Source organism: Episyrphus balteatus, chromosome 1 (assembly GCF_945859705.1).
Source record: "Episyrphus balteatus chromosome 1, idEpiBalt1.1, whole genome shotgun sequence".
In the NCBI taxonomy this organism is placed as follows: domain Eukaryota; kingdom Metazoa; phylum Arthropoda; class Insecta; order Diptera; family Syrphidae; genus Episyrphus; species Episyrphus balteatus.
In genome coordinates, this window is record NC_079134.1 from 105,266,941 (window position 1) to 105,287,616 (window position 20,676).

At 31.0% G+C, this 20,676-nt stretch overlaps 1 protein-coding gene and 1 long non-coding RNA gene across 7 annotated transcripts in view; one reads left to right on the plus strand and one right to left on the minus strand.

Moving 5' to 3' along the window:
• Nucleotides 1–20,676, plus strand: part of LOC129907124 (ecdysone receptor) — a 493,732-nt gene that overhangs the window by 380,429 nt on the left and 92,627 nt on the right. Inside the window, exons 1-2 of one of the 6 annotated variants that reach the window (XM_055983200.1) lie at nt 1,832–3,536; nt 19,406–20,225. The exons of the other annotated variants lie outside the window; for them this stretch is intronic. Coding sequence (XP_055839175.1) covers nt 19,895–20,225 — 331 coding nt within the window. The 5' untranslated portion in view covers nt 1,832–3,536; nt 19,406–19,894. Of the gene's footprint in view, nt 1–1,831; nt 3,537–19,405; nt 20,226–20,676 lie in introns of those variants that run through there. 6 annotated transcript variants of the gene reach the window in all.
• Nucleotides 4,253–20,676, minus strand: part of LOC129907129 (uncharacterized) — a 118,897-nt gene continuing 102,473 nt past the window's right edge. The window contains exon 2 of the long non-coding RNA XR_008770971.1: nt 4,253–4,385. This is a non-coding gene — a long non-coding RNA (uncharacterized LOC129907129). The remainder of the gene's footprint in view (nt 4,386–20,676) is intronic.

Here is a 20,676-nt window from a genome sequence, read left to right on the forward strand (position 1 = left end):
TTATAGAAACCGTTACTAAATATGTTCAAACAATTTTCCTTATATTAAAGAATAAGGTCCGAAGTACCCAAAAAAACGTTTTTTTGCATCTTCTAACGGTAATATTTCAAAAACGGGAGCTGATAAATTTTTTTTAACTTTGGATTCGAGTTCAGGACACCGAAAACCTTCAGAAAAGTATATTTTTGTTTCGGCAATAAAACTCTTATAAACCAGTGTAATAGTTTAAGCTGTACATTAAAAATGGTGAAAGGTGGCTAAGGTGAAAAAACTGCTAACAGGCACGGGAAGAACGGGAGACCAGGGTTCATCGATTTGTAAGACGTTATCACATTAAAAATAATATTCAAAGCCAGTAAGACATACAAAAGAATTAAGTCCACCTAGTGACTCAAAATCGACCACTGTGCGCTGTGCATAACTTGATATATAGTACCTACCTATATCGCAAGTAAAAATGGTAGTAGAGAAAGGGTTCATCAGAAGACTAAGAGAGGCATCAGGGAAAAATATTAATGATGAAGCCGGAAAAAACCGGAGAAACGTTGGGAAAAAGAATGAATTAGTTTTTTAATTGATTGCATTTTTTCATATCGATCATTAAGCCCAATTTGAAATTATCAAAAAGTATTAATGTTAACATTCTTATTTTTTTAAATCTGGTTTAAAAAAAAGAACTCTAGTTTTACATTTTACTTTTTTTGCGGCCCATAGAAATATATGTACATCTCGCTTTTTTGGCCGCTAGTAACCATTGAGTTTGACATGCAATAAATTAATTCACTTAAAATTACTTCCATTTATCAAACAAAAAATTGTCAAACAGATGTATATGCCAATAATGATGCTAAATGCCCGTCGTACACCTATGTTCAACGCATTCAACGCAAATTTAAAACCTTAAATTCTAATTGATGGTGCTTTCAATTATATTCAAACAAAGAGTTTTAGACAGTTGGAGATCGCTACTTAACGAATTAATTAAAAAGTATTCGTATAGTGGCGTCGTTTTTTTATAATTAATTTGTTAAATTCGCGTTGAGTGCGTTGAACGCTAAGTGTACGACGGGCATAAGTGTTGGTTAATCTGTCGAAAAATCCAGACCTGACAAATTGATCAAATAATAAATAAATTTTTTTTGGCCAAAATCAGTTTTTTCACTGATCTAAATTAAAAAATTTATTGATTTTTGTACCAAATGAAAACCTCTTCAGTTCCATACAAAATTCCATCCGAAATTTAGCCTACTTAAAATTTGGGGAGAATGTCGTAGATATGTATATAGAAATTAAAATTTAGCCCAATCTGCATTCTAGTTCTTCCTTTATGGCAACTACCTACTTTGTGAGTAGATGCTCATATGTATATAATTACTACTGACCTGATGATTGCATTTATTTTTGTATTTGAGTCTTCCGATATTTTTTTTGTACATCACCCTTTTTATTTATAAATTTGCCGACCAAGACCAACCCAACCCACGATGAAGAACAAAACACATCAAACGACAATACAAAACAACACTTCACGAACACTACAATGCTCTTACACCAACACAACAATCACCAATACACTTGAACTTGCCTGCGGCTGATAATTACCAACTCACGGAAAGTTACCCTACAAAAACATTAAATATTGTAATAAACAAAACAAAAATACAACAAATATTTATAAACGAGTGACCTATGTCTGGTTTGCATGTGTTTATATCTTTGACTCCGTAACTGCTTGGTTCTGAATTAGTCAGACAAAACATCACCCTGTATTTCGTCTTCCAATCTTTTGGATTTTAGGTATGTACCTAACTTTGTACATATAGGTATAATAAAAAATAAAAGGAATACAAATTTGCCAAAAGCCGATTATCTTGTTCTAAGCATAGTAATTGCATTGTATTGGACTCTTGATTTTTTAGTATTCTTTTCACATTATCTTTATACCCCATACACACAAACGATGCTTTTATTCAGTGCGCATAACCACAATGGACTATAGAACAGAGGTATATGGTATAGTAGTAGTCAAATACTCCTATACATTGGAGAGAGAGTGAAAAGTGAATTAGTGTGTCGGCATTTTATGGATGTTTTCTACATTTCATCTTCATCATAAAATTTTTCTCACATAACATTCGCTTCGTTGATTTAGTATTTGTTTGTCCATTGTTAGCGGTGGTTGTCCAATATATATTTGGTCTAAAGTTTCCCCTTTTAATTTTGTTCTCATTCGTGTATTGGTTGTGTGAGAGTGCCTGCAAAAAATATAATAAATGCATTTTCCGGTTAAATGTTTTTTTTAGGATTTTATTAATCTATACGCACATATTGTTATTTATGTTTAAAAATTACATTTTTTTAAAAAGCTTTTAAAATAAAGATCCCTAGTGACGGTTAAACTAAATTAATAGAAAAAGTGCAGGAAAATATCGTAAAATTAAAAAAAAAAGTTCGTCGATACGCATGGTTACTGCCTACTTAATCCAAGGAAACTATGTCCTCCAATTTTATGTTTTGTGTTATTTCACAGTTGACATAGTCGCCATGTCGGGCAGCTACCTACATTAAAATATTAATTTTATATTAATGCTGTAATTTTACTTCTATTGAAAGTTAAATCTTTCGGTTACATATCAAATCAAAGCAAAAACCAGGTTCGGTTGGGTTCTGTAAATGATGTGTTTGCTATTATATTTTACTCCCTAAGGTGCTCGTCTGGACTTCAAAACAAAAAGAAAAAAAAATGTTCATGTGTGGGTTACAGCCACCAACGACAATGTAGTGTAGAATGCTGGTTTAAATGATGTATTTCTCTACTTGGGGTCCGGCAGCACCGGCCTAGCTAGACAAAGGTAGCGAGAACAAAATAAAAAGGAAAAAAAAGTCAAGCCTAAAACAAAACAAAAAAGATACAACATACAATACGAATATGTATTAAAAGAAAAACAAAAAAATATAAGAAAAGCACCTATCTATTTGAAATTGTGTTAGAGGGGTGCACAAGTTATGTGTATATATGTTATTTAAGTAAATGTAAGAAATCTGCTTCTGCTACACCTGCATCTATTTATCCGTGTTATGTATCTGTTCCGTCGTCTGTGGCAGTTTTGTGAGTTGTTTGTTTCCATCGTCATATGCCTATCCAATCATGGTTGTGTTGTGCATTGACTTAACTTAGTGATGTAGTGCATTCAACTGTCGAAAAAGTTGTTGGAGTATGGAATTTTATTTTTAAAAACAGAGTGTTATAGATTGCACCAATTTTTTTTTTTAACACTGAAAAATAAAAATAATTGCTTTTATATTTGAACTGTTATATCAAATTAACTTTGTTAAATGGATTTTGATTTTGTTAAACGGATTTAACATATGTACCTTCCAAGGATGTTTATTATTTAACATAGAACAATGAATGTTAAATGGATTTTGATGTAAATAAATCAAATAAATATTTTTTGGATATCAAATGGAATTCTACGAAGAACAATCCTGCTATTCGGACTTTTTTACAAGTGGATTAGAACGAGATTTTCAAGGTAAATAAGTGATTTTAACATTTCTATGTAGTGTATGTATGTATGGCAATATCGTTTTTTACATAGGTATGTATGTATGTATAAAGTTGGCAAGCGCTGCGGAGATATCTTTTTGTTTTTTGTAGTATAGTTTTTGTTTGAGTTTTTCTTAAAGCCTACTCATACAATTTCTAAAATAAAAGAAGATAGGTACGTAATTAAACGTATCTAAGTAGGTACTACCTATGTATTTTACGGATTTTCTTGCTTTTTATATTTTGAATTGGTCATCATAATAATGTAATGACCTTCAAAAGTCTACTTACATTTATGTTCTTTTTTTTAATACCTACCTATACCTACTGACCGAGGTCTCTAACATTGCTGGTTAAAAAAAATAAAGCACGGTACAATTATCGATATCGTTAACAATATAGAAAGGAAGCACATACACCATGCGATTCATTTACGAATTCATTGACAACTGTCAAACAAATTTTCTCATTTTTATCCATTATTTGGCAGTTGGTCAAAGCTAAAAAAAAAAAAAAAAAAAAAAACCTTGAGACAAAGACTCATATCCAAAAAGAATGAGCTAAAGCTGTATTTCACTTTTCAGATCTCAAGAAAATGTACTGAAAAGTGAGCTTAATCTCATTTTTATTGCATACGACCCAAAAGCTCCGTGAAGCCAGAACTGCGACCTCAAAATTTTTGAACCAACTTTGTCTAATTCGTTCTACCCTTCAAAAAATTTTAGAGCAAATTCTTTTTTTTTTTTTTTTATAAGAAGTCTGAAAAATGAAAACTCTTCTAAAACGCTCAAATTTTGAGATAGACGTATAAAACCAACTGCAATCGTTTGTCCACCTCGAGTTCTATATAGTACATACTAAATATTATCGTTTTTAACCCCCGTTTAGGAGCAAATCAAAAAACAAATTTTGCACTGAAAAATTGAAATTCGCCTAAAATCCCCAAAAATCAATTTTTATCAAAAATTCAAACTGCTGTCGTTTGTCCACCTCGAAAATTTCAAAAAGAATATTTTTATAGCAACTCTCAAAAAAGTATGCATACACCACAGTGTACCTCTACTGAAAATTAAAAATTAATTTTTTTCAAAAATTCAAACGGCAATCGTTTGTTCACCTCGAGAAATGGATACAAACAAAAAATCATCGTTTGTCCACCCTACGTTTAAGAGATGTTTAAAAAACAAAATTTGTAGTTACTGAAAACTTCAAAGTCCCATAAAATCTCCAAAAATTACTTTTTTCAAAAATTCAAATTTCTGTCGTTTGTCCACCCTACGTTCAGGAGATATAAAAAAAAACAAAATTTATACTGAAAAATTCAAAGTCCCCTAAAATCCCCAAAAATTACTTTTTTTCAAAAATTAAATTTTCTGTTGTTTTTCCACCTTGAGTTGTTTACACTTACCCTACGTTTAGGAGGTATTCAAAAAACAAAATTATTTGTACTGAAAAATTCAAAGTCCCCTAAAATCCCCAAAAATTATTTTTCTCAAAAATTCAAATTTTTGTCGTTTGTCGTTTGTTTTTTGGGACTTTTTAATTTTCAGTAGAGGTACGCTGTGGTGTATGTGTACTTTTTTGAGAGTTGCTATTAAAAAATTCTTTTTGGAATATTTTTTAAACAGAGGGTGGACAAACGATGATTTTTGGTAAACGTAAAGAACTCGAGGTAGACAAACGACAGCAGTTTGAATTTTTGATATTTTTGGTGATTTTTTCAATTTTTCAGTGCAAAATTAGTTTTTTGAATTGCTCCTAAACGGAGGGTGGAAAAACGATAATATTTGGTATGTATATAGAACTCGAGGTGGACAAACGATTGCAGTTTTATACGTCTATCGCAAAATATGAGCGTTTTAGAAGATTTTTCATTTTTCAGACTTCCTATAAAAAAAGAATTTGGTCTAAAAAAAAACCAAAATTTTGGGTGGACAAACATAAACGGTGATCAAACGAATTAGACAAGTTTGGTTAAAAAATTTTGAGGTCGCAGTTCTGGATTCACGGAGCTAATGGGGCTATATCCCGTGATCACCTCCCACTGTTATGTCACAAAGAAAAACCAAATATTTTCGAGATTATAAGTGGCCTCGATTTTTGATCATAATATCACCAAAAAATTAAAATCTTAATCTTAATATACTGCCCATAATCTCGTTAAGACCCTAACTACAAAATTTTCGATTTTGATTTTTTTGCAAATTTGAAGTTAGGGCGTTGTCTCTGATTTATTCTCTTTTTTTTGAGCCTAGGTCTTCAAATAAGTCAGAAAATTAAAAGTGTAATTATGATTTTTTTCATTTTTATATGCAAATTGCGATATTAGATTTAGTGTTTTCCTCTATAACTCAGAAGTAAGAAAAATGTAGTTAAGGCCTTTACGAGATTATGGGCAGTATACCCCTTAGGGGTTTCCGGAATTACTGTTGATGTACGCTGCTTAATAAAACTAACTTATTACATATATTTAAAGATTGAAGGGATCTTTGGAATGATAAATCTACATAAATATAATATCATCTTTAAAAACTGCTTGCAGCACCGTTTGTACGTTAGATTATTAAAATATTGACACTTTAAGAAATTTTTGTATACGATGCGTCATTTTTCTTGTTACAACTTTTATTAACGTATACAAAATAACAAACACAATTTAATTTTTTTGTAAGAGATGTACAAATTTATAAAAAGTATTGTGTATAAGTGGTGTTAAGAAAAGAAATATATATTTTAATTGGTAAATGAGAAAAAACCTTTAATTAAATGTTATTTAAAAAAAAATGGCTGGAAATCAAATTTTCCACCTCCATGATTTTGACCCATGACACGAAGTACAAATATTTTTTTTGGGGGGTTTTAAAACTTTATATCAACAGGTAATAGAAAGTTACGTATAATGTGGTCAACGTTAGTTCAATATTGAAAAAAACTTTTTTGAATTATCTTTGAATCAAAGTTGAAATAACTTAAACAAAAATTTAGATTAAAAATTTATCAGTCTTAGTTGCAGTTTGTCTCACAACGGTGAGATAGCCTGATGGTTAAGCATTCGCATAGACACCTTAGTGTTGTAGGATCGATCCCCAGAGGGATCTTTTTTTTTTGTGCTTTTTATCAAAGTTTGAAAAACTTTGATTTAAGGATATTTTATGGTTAAAACCCACTTTAAACTAACGTGGTTTTACTTTGGTATTAACATTATCGTCTTCAATGAAAAATCATTCCAAAAAAAAATTAAATCAAAGTTGTATTCGTTGATTTAAGATTTTTTTTTTCCTCAGTGTACGTGCTTCACTGGAGAATAGTATTGTTAAGCTACACAAAAAATTTCAGTCCGATCGGCTAAAAATATCGATTTGACTTCTCGTTCGTTTGTCATAACTTGTAAGCGTACAAACGATCATTTGAATTTTATATATCGAGCGCTTCCCGCCAAATTATCGTAAGCGCCAAATTTAATTATGAATTATGGACAACATATAATTGTGTTGTTAAAACACTAAGAACGAATAAGCAAACACTTTTTTTGTGTTAATCTTATCAACAATTGTTAAGGAAAACTTTTACATCAAAATTGTTATTATTAGCTACTCATTTTTGTATTTTATTAGGAAAATATAAAAAAAAAATACTTACTTGTGTAGATTGTTTTTGTTTTGCGAATAAAACAAAAAATGAGTAGCTACTGAGTATTAGAAAAAAAAAACTGCTGTAAATAGGTATATTATTACGCCCAAGTGAAAAATTACATCTTTTTGGTTTATGTTGCTCAATTTTTAAAGTTTTGTCGAAGTATCTTAGATTTTTTTTAAATCTCAATTAGTTATACTTATCATGTAGATTTGCATTGATTTAAAAAAGTAAAAAATCTTACGCTTTAATAAAAAATAGCGTACAAAAGGGGAGAAGCTCCAAAAGGTGTTTTCTGCGGAGTTCATGCCCGGAAAATTACCAGACCGGTCTAATACTTAAATTTTGTCGTGGAGGAATAACGGGGCATTCTTTACTTAACGGCAAGGTCTTATGAAAAAAAAAATGTTTGAATAGTTTTTTTTGTTCATAGAACACCGGGAGCGAATTGTTTTCATAGGACATTATTCCAATAATAAAACATCCTCTAATCATTATGGGTAATTCTTTTATCTCAGGAAAAGAATAATGTTCCTTTTATATTGTGGAAAACATCATAACGCATGACCAAACCATAAAGGAGCTTGGGAACGTTTCGATTCCTTGAATTCGGAATAAGCTTGAGACTCGAGCCTATTCCGGAGTTTCCCGGTGACCACGCTCATTGTGATGAAAATACTTAAGTATTGGACCGGTCTGGAAATTCTCATGAATTTTATAGAAAACATATAATTTTTTTAACTTTTGTTCGACATTCCGAATCGACATTATAAGTATAACCAAATGAGATAAAAAGAAATTTAAGAAACTTCGAAAAAAACATTATAAAATTGAGCAGAAGAATTGAGAATTGAGCAAAAAAATTTATTTTTTTCACTTGGGCCTAATAATATGGAAAGGTATACTAAATATATATCACAGAAAATAATTTACGTTAACCTTGCGTCGAACATTTCTATAATTGAAAAATTAGGCACAGCCAACACATGCACCCAACAATTTATTCTGATCTCCTTGCATATGATTAATAGCTTTAAAGCAATACCAAACTATAAATGAAATTATCTATGTATAATAAACATAAAAGAAAAAGATATCTCGATTTTGTATTCAATGTTTCCATATTCGTTAAGTTTGGCACATTCTCTATCTTAAAAAGATAGCTCCCTTGAATCAACATCATTCCAATGGAATCTATAGTTAAACTTTCCATCTTGTTTATTCTTTTTAGTTTGACTGGAATAGCCTTTTTAAGTGGCATTAAACTAAAAAGTGTCTCAGTACGATTTAAGCCAACAAACAACTAAAGAAAGACGACAAGTTAAACTTGTTTATCCCGATTAAGGTCTTAAGTGCATAGAACTCCACCAGCACATACATCACACATACCAGTGAAATACTTGTTCGCAGTTGACTTTGTTTGGCCTAAAGCTTGTTTATTGTTAAAAAAAATTTAAAAAGAGAAATCAAGTTTTATTTTTATTGTAACATGTACATAAGAACACAGGGGGTTCTGTCTTAACTAATAGTTCGGTCAAGAAAAGTCAAGAGTGCTTGAGCAAATCTTGCCGAGTTACATCAAATTTGTATCGCTGTTCCAGTTATATGACCAAATAAGAAGTATCAAATAACTTGAACTTGATTAAATTTTACTTCTTTTTTCAAAAAAAAAAGGTAAAACAAATGGAAATAATTACCTATTACCTATTTTATGGAAAAGTTAAATAAGTTATTCGAAGATATTAAAATCGAAAATACCCTATTTACTAATACACAGAGTAAAAGAAAAGACTTGGGTCAGTGTGTTAGTAAAACAACTTTCTGTATGAGCCGGCTTCTCAGCTATTCACCATGTTTGGATAAGTGAGACTTCTTGAAATTTAAAGTTAGTATATTTTGAAGCTTTATTGATATGATTCACGTGTCAGATTTCTTGAACTTGTCCGTGTGAAAATATTTAATTAGTTTATTTTTCGTTTGCCTTTGTTAGTAAGTACATGTTTTGCATGAGTTGAATGACCAACGTTCTTAAATTAAAATTTATAATATACCTGTGGTTATTAAAGGGCACATGTTTTTCGAAATATATTTTGTGATTTTGTTGGTGATTCTATGTATGTACATGTACACACACAACCACAAACTTTTGAAAATTAGCTTTAAATTATTTTCTTTGTTAAATTATTCCTACAACGTAATACTTATAAAGATAACGAGCGATATAGTAGAACAGTATTAAAAAGGAGAATCCAAATTTTGGACGTTTGGCGGCCATTAATGAAATCGGTACCTGATGAAAGAACTATGACTAAGAAAAAACTTTTATCATGGATGTTTGCTGTACCGCATCAAGAATATATGATATTGCAATACATGTATTGTTTATGCATCGTGCAATGTATGAGAGGCAAATTTAATTATATTTTTATTTTAAATCTGTCATTTTTTTTTAGTATGAAGACCTTAATTTATAATATCTAGCCAATAAAACAAAAATATAAGCTTTTTAAACCAACAACTTTTAGGTTCTGTTTGAGAGTTTTCGCATAATTCTGACTAATAATAAAATATGTATATAGTTTAAAAAACTAAAAATACGCTTTATTACGACAATTGGAAGTAGTCTAAAATTGATTTGGGGTGTTTCGACCTTCAATGCCCCTCTCCAGGGTCCGGATCACAAAAATATTGTGTTGTCATCAGAATTACATATAAGTACAAAAGTTTCAGTTCGATACGATAATTAGAAGTGGGCTAAAATTGATTTGGGGTGTTTCAATGACGCCCCAATGCCCCTCCCCAGGATCCGGATCACCAAAATTTGTGTTGCCATCAGAACTACATATATGTACAAAGTTTCAGTTCAAGACGATAATAAGAAGTGGGTTAAAATTTAGTTCCAAAATTTTATTACACTATTGTTAGTTACATTATTTCTTTCTTCGTGACCTTTTTTATAAATAATTTTAACTCCTACGTGGGCTTGAGGTCAATTTTGTTCTTTATGCTAATTTTTCGTCGAAGTTTCGGTTGTGGTTACAACCGACTTAAGGATTCTAAATAAATATTCTTAATCTTATTAATCTTAATATTTGATGGTAGCTGGAAATCTCTTTTTTATTTTTCTAATATTTTAAAATTAAATTAAAAAAGTCTTGAAAAAGACGTTTCAATCAATCGAAATTTTAAAATAATGAAATCTAAATTTCACATTTGATAAGAAATTATAAATTTTGAACTTCAAAATCAAAAATTACCTTCAAAATTCAAGTCAAATATAAAAAATTAAGCCTAAAATATTTCTCTGCACAAACTGACTATAAATATTGCTCAACCCTTCGCAATCAGATATCCTATTTAAAATATGTAACATTTCTAGAAACATACATACGTTTGCTATAGTATTTTTAATTTTGTATAATATCAACATTTTTAAAATCTGGTCTGTGTCCTTTATCTATGCAATGTAAAGCTTATGCTGTTTTTGTGAATTCCCGCTATTTATACCTGATTTATGACCAGCTAAACGATTAATTGTTTGTTTTACCTTCTGCCGAGGAACACAATAATAGAATTAATACTGTTGTGTCTTGCAGTCCCATCTCAAGTAGCAGACCTCTTCAAGACCCTATAAGTGCTCAAATCCCCAGCGCTAGTGCAGCTGTGTCTTATAGCTCCACTTCCGCTGGAAAGGAAAGCGTACCGTAAAATTAAGTCATTTTTTTAGAAAATCCCCCCCTCCGGCTTAACGGATCGGAATAGACACCCGCGTACATACAATATTTTTCTTGCCTTGACTCAACCTATAAGCTCTAGCTTATTGGTACGTTCCTCCGGTATATTGTTCATCTCAATGGTTGCCAACCCAAAAACATCGTTTCATAGCTTTGGTGTTCATAACTCTGGTTTTTCATAACTTCGGTTTTTCGGTCTTGCATAACTTCGGTCTTTCATAACTTCGGTTTTGCGTAACTTTGACGCGCGTAACTCTGTCGCGCATAACTCTGGTATTCATAACTTTGTCGGTTTCCCGTCCTTTAGTGACGTACTTAAGGACAAGTGTATCCTCGCAGTCATCGATGGAAGCAATTTCGATGGCATTATCTCTTTTGACCGAAGCTCGATGGTCTCAAACAAACTGCAGATCTCCTACTGGACTCTCATGATGATAAGATTTATTAATGTACCATGAAATCGAAGGGTTTTTGAGTAATTAAAGTGTAAATTTTAATAAAAAGTCCAAAATTGTAAATAATGATTTAAAAAAATTTCGAATTTAAGCTTTTTTCATTTTTTGCATTTTCCGAGAACATTTGCCATAGTATGGTAATGTAATTTTTTTTACACCATCAGAAAGTAGAGATTTAAATGAACAAAATGCCCACCAAATTAAAAAAAAAAAATGATATTTTGACACGTGAATTTTCGATTGAAAATAAGGATGATATTTTGATATTTAGTCAAAATAAGGTAAAAAAATAAAAATTAAATAAATTACATAGCTCAGGGAAATTAGTCAAAATATGGGCATGAAATCGCATTTTTCGCGGGACAAAATTTTTTTCATGGAATGTGTTCGGGTGGTTGTCCTTATCATAAAAGTCAATTTGTTGGGATAATTGGAGGTTGGGAACAGCCGCCATCTTGGAAAAGAGATTGGTATCGTTTTTATTGAATAGCTCCATTGTTATTCATTTTAACAAAAAATGACAAAGGTAAGACTTATTAACAATAAAATTATCTAAAAAATCATTTACAAAACATTTCCGTGAGTTGATTAAATAAAATTTTATAGTTGGTCAAAGTGCGTGTTTGTATCGCAAGGTTGGGGCAAAATGACATTTGTTCATATATCTGACGAACTTTTGATTTGTTTGGATAATTCTTCAAAAATGAATTCTAGTATTTATAATTATCTATAAAATGAGACCATAATCGTTATTGTAACCATCATATTGTAGAAGTAATCTAACTCCGAAACTCTAATGTCAAGAGCCAACAAAAACAAGATGAATCTTATACAATGATAATACCCCTTTTTTGGTTTCATCACTAATTTTAAAAGCTGGTAATTTTGTGTGTATGGAATCTTCATTGAAAACAAATTAAGATTCTAAATTTCACAGAAAAACTTGAAACTGTGACTCTTAAAACTCGTGTCCGATTTTTGTAACGTGAGTTACCAAAAGACTTTTATTTTTCCCAAGCAAATGCTTAAAAAAAAAGAAAAATGTTTTACTTAATTATGAGAGTAATAGTTATACTAAATTCATGGACAGTATTTTCGTATCAATTTATTTGAAAGTTGACAAACAAAAAATCTATTTATGTATTGAAAATTTTTGTGAATGTAACCAACGGCGTATACAAATGGGGGGGGGGGGGGGGGGCACGGGGTCATGACGCTATGCTGGACTAGGATTATTTTGTTTCGTTCGATAATATTAGTTGAGCTGTAGAGTTTTGTATGGAAACAAAATCCGGATAAGTATTATATTCAAAGCTTTTTAAAAGAAATTGAATCTAGTAGGTACACAAAAATAATATCTTAAGGGCAAGACACTGCTTACCAGCAAATTAAAGAAGCAGCCATATCTTCTATTTTTTTATATGATGAAGTGAATAAAATATGTTTTAAATAGGAAAGCTTTCTGTGGCCTTGCTGTGTGGAGGTCAATTCTCTTGATAAAATTCGTCATCGGCAAAATGTTAAAGAAGGATATCATTTCTCAAATCTTTTTAGTTTTTTGCAATGTTCCAGTTCAATACATTCGTCTGATAAAATTTGGTGAATTTTGTTTGCTTACAGAATATAACAGTATTTTGTACATACTAAATTAGCTAGATCTGTTGCATTTTTTGAAACAACTATCGATTTGTTAATCATCAATGGCCAGCCAATTATAGAAGCAATGTAAGCAACCTTATCTAAGGCAATTTAAATATTATTATTAAATATCACTTAGGGCTAATTTTTTGAATAGTTAGATAAACCTAAGTTAGAGCTTATTCCTACGAATAAAAGTTTTTTTTATAGTGACATTTATTCTTCTGATAGTCTATCTGACGATTGAAAAAGCAGGGCTTAATCTAATAAATACAACTGAATGTTTTTTATATTGTAAACCGCTGATTAATACCTGAAAACGGACGAATTTCAAAATATCGCCAAAATTATTTTTTTTTGTCTTTACTATTTTAATAGAGGTATTTTAAATTGCCATACAATTTTAAAACAAAATTTAAAAAAATTATATTTTCAATGCAATTTTTTACAAAACTTTGCGATTCGTTTGCCTGAGGTTAGGAAGACTTTTAATTCATAAGTTAAAACTGTTATTAAGTAAAAACGATTTTTATTTTAACTTTCTGGGCTAGCGGAAAACAATGAACAGTTGTTTTAAGGCAAATTATTCAATCGAAGCACTCGTACAGTACATTTTATTTTTAGGAGAGGATAGCCTCAATTGGTCAAAATTAAAGCCTAGTACGCTGCTGATAAGAAACGAAAAATCCCATAAAAAAATGAAACAACGAAATGGTGAACCAAAAATTTCGTTCAACTTTTCGTTCTGTAGTACGCAGTTCGGCACAACGAAATTGAAAGTCTAAACTTCTTTTTCGCACACAAACAATTGCCGGGGATATTCATTGTGTGTGCAAAATGACATTTTGATTTTTTTTGTTTTTTTTTTTGTTGTTCATTTTGTCATTGCATGTCTTTCTGCGATGCGTGTTTGCTTTTTTTTTCATTTATGTTTTGCATTTTTTGAGTATTTTTCGGTCCAGATTTCGCAAGCATTTCGTTGTCCTCGTGGAGACCCTGAATGTAACATGAGTTGCCATGAAGTTGCCCTTATGCATTTTTTTGGTCTTCGCCACATCAAATACAAATATTTATCTCAGTTATTATAAACGCATGCGATCCTTCAAATCCACTCGAACTTTTGCATAATTATTGAAATAACATTACTCAGGATAGCATACTGAAAGCGTCATGTGACATTTAATCAACATTTCGAATACACACAGGAAATGTACAGTCGTCGGCATAATTATTTTGACTGATTTACAATTCTCGATCTGATAAGAATAATTTCTAACTAAACAAAGTGAAAAAAATAATGAAAATTATTTTTATTTTTAAGCGGAGTGATTGAATATAATTCAATTAGAAAGTTAATAACTTTTTATTATTAAAAAGTTAAAATAATGAAAATATAATGAAAAAACTTATTAGCCTGACCACGGGCAATTGTTTTTAGGTGCAAGAATGTAACCATGTTCCTCTAAAATATTAAAATTCACAGTCTATTCAGGTTGTGATTTTTATAAGTGTCTGTATTCATGGACCAAAATTTTGCGTCTTAGTAAGGGTATGACAGCATCTAACTGATGAACCCACTGTCATACCTGGGCGAAATGCATATGGAGTTGAGGTCATTTTAACTTTTTAATAATAAAAAGTTGAATTGAATTATATTCAATCACTCCGCTTAAAAATAAAAATAATTTTCATTATTTTTTTTCACTTTGTTTACTTATTAGCCTGACCACGGGCAATTGTTTTTAGGTGCAAGAATGTAACCATGTTCCCCTAAAATATTAAAATTCACAGTCTATTCAGGTTGTGATTTTTATAAGTGTCTGTATTCATGGACCAAAATTTTGCGTCTTAGTAAGGGTATGACAGCATCTAACTGATGAGCCCACTGTCATACCTGGGCGAAACGCATATGGAGTTGAGGTCATTTTAACTTTTTAATAATAAAAAGTTATTAACTTTCTAATTGAATAATTTCTAACATTATATAGGTAAAGTTGATGGTTATTAATTATGTTATGGTGCATCTCATGGTGGTCAAAGTAAGTCATATAAGTGAAATTTGGCTTTCAGGTAGCTTTTTTTGTATTAGAAGTGCTATTTTTTGAGTGGCAAAAGTATTTTGACCAGCATTCTTTTTCAATTTTGGTAAGGCAAAGTAATACGTTTTGCTCATTTTAATTATGTGTCCAATTGTTGAACATGTTTAGGCTCAGATTCATAAAAAAAATTGGAAAAAATTCGCAAATAAACATTAAAATTAGGGCATTTATTTTTACAAGTTAAAATTTCCGTTACCTGTTAAACAAATCAATGGAGAACTGATTTGTTTGCGTCGAATTATTTCCTAACGAATAAACAAACACAAAAGTACGAGGACTGAGTAGAATCCATGGATGTGTACAAAACAAAATTACACAAAAGAAAGCTTTATTTTTGCGGAATTCACTTTGAATCCCAGATTGAACCCTAATATCATGGAGCTGGAAATGAAATCCCAGGAGACTTAGGAAACACAATTTTGGGACTTATTCAGCAACAAAAGCACTAGTTAACCTCTTGAAAGCATGTTAAAAACTATGAAATTTGCAAAAAAGCACGTTGGGTAGCCTCTTTCTTTCTGGAATCAAAACAAACTATGAGAAAAACCAATCCAAATCGAGCAAAACAAACAATGAGAAAAACCAATCCAAATCGAGCAGAAAAATATTTTCTTGATTAATACGATTGTATTGAATTAAAAATGTTTGTGTAAACTTATGCGCCGAAGTTTAATGGCCAACAAAAGTATAATTAAACAAGGTGTTTAAGAGTTTGTGTTTTTTATATGCAACTATCATTGATTTTAACACCTAACGCTCTGTAAATAAAAAACTAAAGTTCACTATGCTCTGAAGTTGCCTTTGAAAGACTTACTCCTACATATAATAAATATATCAGTACAATGGCGCACTTACAACCACTTGAAGCCTTAGATTCCAACTTGATGGAGTCGCGAGAAAGTCAAAAAGTATTTGGCAGTGCCATATAGATACCAGGGTCCACTGCTGCAGAAGAAATCAATGTCTTTTTAAAATCTTAAATTTTGACGCGATATGTCATAAAATTCACATTGGCCAAAAATGTTCGTGTTTGAATAAAAAACTATATACCTGCGGCAGAATTTTTTAAGTACACACAGAGAAAAAAATAGTCATTTTAAATTTTTTTTCAACTATTTTCGGGATAACTATTTTAAATAGTTAAAAATAGTTATTTTAATAGTTAATCGAAGTATTTTCCAAATTAATTATTAAATAGTCAATTTTAACTATTGAAATAGTTATTTGTAGATTTAATTAATCAGATGGAGGGATAAGCTATGCGGCTATATACAGGGTGTCCCAAAAGTAATGGATCAAATGAAATATGCTGATTGGGGAACTTAAAGGCCCCAGCCCATAGAATCCGTTGCGTCCGTTCCGTCGAAGTTTTTGACTGACAGCTCGATAAAATACACACGTTCTTATGGGAAGCGACCCATAAGCGACGGATCGGAGGGAGACGGACGGTTTCGACGGAAGAAGTTGCCCAACTTTCTACTTTTTCATCCGTCGTATGGTTTGACATTGGTTGTCAACAATAGATCTGTTCATTTTTCTGTTTGAGAGTGCACACCGGGGAATTTCAGAACTAAATGAACTGCGTTCTTTTCTTCTCCGATTTTATGAGTTGTGAAATTTCAGTATTCATTAGTGAATTAATTGTAAAAAAAAGTAACATTTAACTCCCTATTTTATTTCTGAATTTAATTAGATATGTGAATTCACCATGAATACCCTTAAAATGTTAAAACAAAAATATTTAAACCTTTTGTTTTAAGGAATATATTATATGAAGAGCTTGTGCAAATTTAAACGTAAAGCCTATAGTACTCACCTGAAGTGAAAAAAAAAAATTTTGAAGAGTCAACAGCGAACATTTTAACGAAAAAATAACATCGGATATTAAAGCAAAGTAAAAATTGCAATTTGCAAAAAATGACCATTGTGGTTATAACTTAACTCTTAAAAGTTGTTTACATCAGAAATTCCCTTTTATTTTACAAAAAAAGAGCACCGATAATTCTTAAAAATTGTTTCAGAACTTCGTTAGAGCACATTCAGCGAAAAAAAATCGAACACACCTAGGAATTTGAAGTGAGCTGTCAAAAAGCAATCCGTCGTACGACGTATTCTATGGGTCACCCCTTTCTGTCCTAAACTTCAACTTCAACGGATGGATTGACGGAACGGACGCAACGGATTCTATGGGCTGGGGCCTTAAGGGCTCTCAGAATCCTTACAGTTTTGAATTTAATGCAATTCTTTGAAATTTCGAAAAATCCCTACTTTGCAAACAGTATTTTGCTTCCTGTGCCCATTGTTGACATTTGTTTTTTTTTTTTCAATTCTTTATAAAAAACTAACTTTTATTTGAGAGCAACACCGCAATATCATGGATTGTAATACAGGCTCAAAATTTCCATTACCGACAGCTTGAGGTTAAACTTACATTTAAGACATGTGGTGACTTGTGACATATGTTAGGTATTTATTTGTATACAAGAAAATAATATTTTGTTGGTGTATTCCTTACCGTTACCTTCTTACGCGATGTTGCACCCGCGATAGCTTCGAATTTAAATTCCTCTTTGTAAATTTTCATAATGTTCGTTTTCTTATTTATTTTTTATGTTTTAAGATTATTGATTTAACGTCATTAGATATATATGTAAGTAAAAGATCAAAAGTGTTTGAAAATTAACAGACTTATCTTTTTGTACGGAGATCTAAAAAGGTAGGGCCGATTTTGTTTCACCATCGCACTTTGAACTCTTCCTAGTGACGATTTACTCATTTAATTTATATTATTTTTATAGCTTAATCAAAAATAAAAAGTTTTAAATGTATCCTTTTAAGTTATAGTTTAATTAAAATATCTTTGTATTTGTTTGTAAAAAAGCTTCGAATGAGTATAAATGTTGCACCCGCGATAATGGAATTGCCCAGTTACGTAATTACTACGGCATAGTCAATTTTAACTATTTAAATAGTTATTAAATATGTAATAGCCTTTTTTAACTATTTTGTAACTATTTGCTGTCAAAAAATAGTTATTCCCCAAATTTCGTTGAATTCTATAAAGTTACAAAATAACTATTTCTTTTCCCTGAGTGTATTTATTGGACATTGGTAATGGAATAATGCCACTTGATTCTGAAGGCCAAACTACACTACGGACCAATTTTTATTATAATGTAAGTTTGAGGAATTTTTATTAAAACAAACTGTGTTTCCAAGCATAAAGGAAAATTACAAAAATGACGGTTGGTAAAATGAATATGCAATAATAGGTGTTTTTAAAAATCATAGTAACACTTTTGAGCGATATAAAAAATGCACAATTTTTAGTCTACACAAATCAGTTGTTACAAAATTACACGTACTACATTGTACGTTATTTAGATTATATTATTTGGTGCAGAAAGTAGGAGCGCCAATTATATTGCTTCGGAATATCAATCAACCTAAACTTTGTAATTGTACCAGACTTCCTGTAAAGAAGTTAATGGCAACTGTGATTGAAGTTACCATTTTGTGTGGAAAGTTCAAAGACGAAGTTTTTTGATCATCTAAATTGCAACGATTCCGCAAGACTTGCTATTTGATTTGCTGCTCATCTGGAATTCGCTTGGACTATAAATAAAGCGCAGACAGCTGTTCTTTCTCATGGTCAACTTTATATAAATGTACGTTGGCTGTTTGCGAGTAGCAAAATCTTCTGTTCTTTTTAAAATTTTGTGTTCACTGCAATAAACGTTAATTCTATTTTTCAGTTTATAATTATTTCCACACAGGTTCAATAGTTTTCCTAAATGCACTCAGCGAAGCGGATGGGGGTTAGCTAGTTTAATATATTTTTTGGGTAAACATATATGCTTAAGTGACCCGCGCCTTAAAGTTGGTCCATAAATCCATTGTGTATTATCAACAGTCAGCCAGCTCTATCCTCATACAGCTGCTTCCAGCTTCGCACGCTTAGTTAATTGAAGTCCTCTTCCAATTGCATGGGCAAACTAAAACAAGGTCTTCCTTAAGTGCGCCGTCCCTCTGGGTTGGAGTCGAACACTTTCGGGCCTGGAGCATTATTGTCAAAGCGTTGCCATCTCAGTCCCTTTGCATTTACTCCACAAAAATGAGAAATAAAAAACACTTTCGCGGAAAACATGATGTATTGTATTGGAAAAACTTGAAGTTATCTCATCAAATGTTCTCAATTACATATATATACCGCCAGAAAAAACGTGTTGCCATAAATTGTTTTTTTTTTTTTTTTTAATTGTATCTCTATGTTCATTTTTCTTTTTTTTTTTGCAGCTGAAATTAATAGCAACGGTTTTACATTTTCCATCATTTGGCAAGGGATGTAAACAGCATTTCCTCTCGGTTTTTTTATTCGGTTAAATATTTTTATTTTCTCGTATTTTAAGTTTTTTACTTAATCTCCGCACAAAGCTTATTTAATTCATTTATAAAACTAAAAAGGAGTCCTTTGTAGCAGTGACTGATGAAATCCCAAAGCGAGAAAATATAGTCAAAAAGAATTAAGATAGAAGTATATTAATTCTCATTTTTACCACCTTACTGCCTTCTTCGTCGCGAAGTTGACATAACTGTTAACTACCTTTGCAGAACATCAGAACGATCAAACAACGTACACGTAATTGAAAGATTCGTACATCCAAATAAGATATTTTCTCGTCACATATCCAAAAATTCTGTCAAGTGTTATTTACAAAAAAGAAAAGCAAAAGCGTGTATAGTGAATCTTTATTTTTCGTTTTTGAATCAAAGCATAATCCTGCAATGATGAAACGACGTTGGTCAAATAACGGAGGATTTAGTTTACGAATGTTGGAAGATTCTTCCTCGGAAGTAACATCTTCGTCAAACGGCTTAGTTATGCCTTCTGGAATGATTATGTCACCCACATCATTGGATTCTCCAGATTATGGAGATCAGGATTTATGGCTTTATAACGAAATGCCTTACAATCCACACCAGCATAGTGTAATAACATCAGTGCATGGGTGCACATCATTACCAACACAAACAGCTATAATACCATTACCATCAATGCAGCATAATGCTAATAACCATACGCCACGAAGTGACTCGGCGAATTCGATTTCATCAGGTGAGTTAAAATGCCTGAAATAAAAAAAAACAGGGTTGGTGGTTAATATTTGGTGGTGTTGACAAGGATTGTAATTTTTTTTATAAATACGAGATGATCCGGCAAATATCGTTTATATTAATAAACTTTGTTTCAACTACTCAAAAAAGAACTGGTTACACTATTGAAAGTATAGTATAGTATACACACACATAGGAGGAAACGAAAAAAAATTATTTAAATTAAAAACTTTGAATGCATTAAACTTCTTCTAAATCCAATACAAATTTAATATTTTTGTATTTAAAAACAAAGATGTTCTGTTAAATATTAAGTTTTAGTTTATAATAATGATATCTTTTCTTTTTATAATTTTAGGTATTTTCTTTCTAACGTTTTAAAATCAAACAAACAAAATATTTTGGAGAGCGATTATTCATCACAAATATAATAATGGTGACATTATTATCTC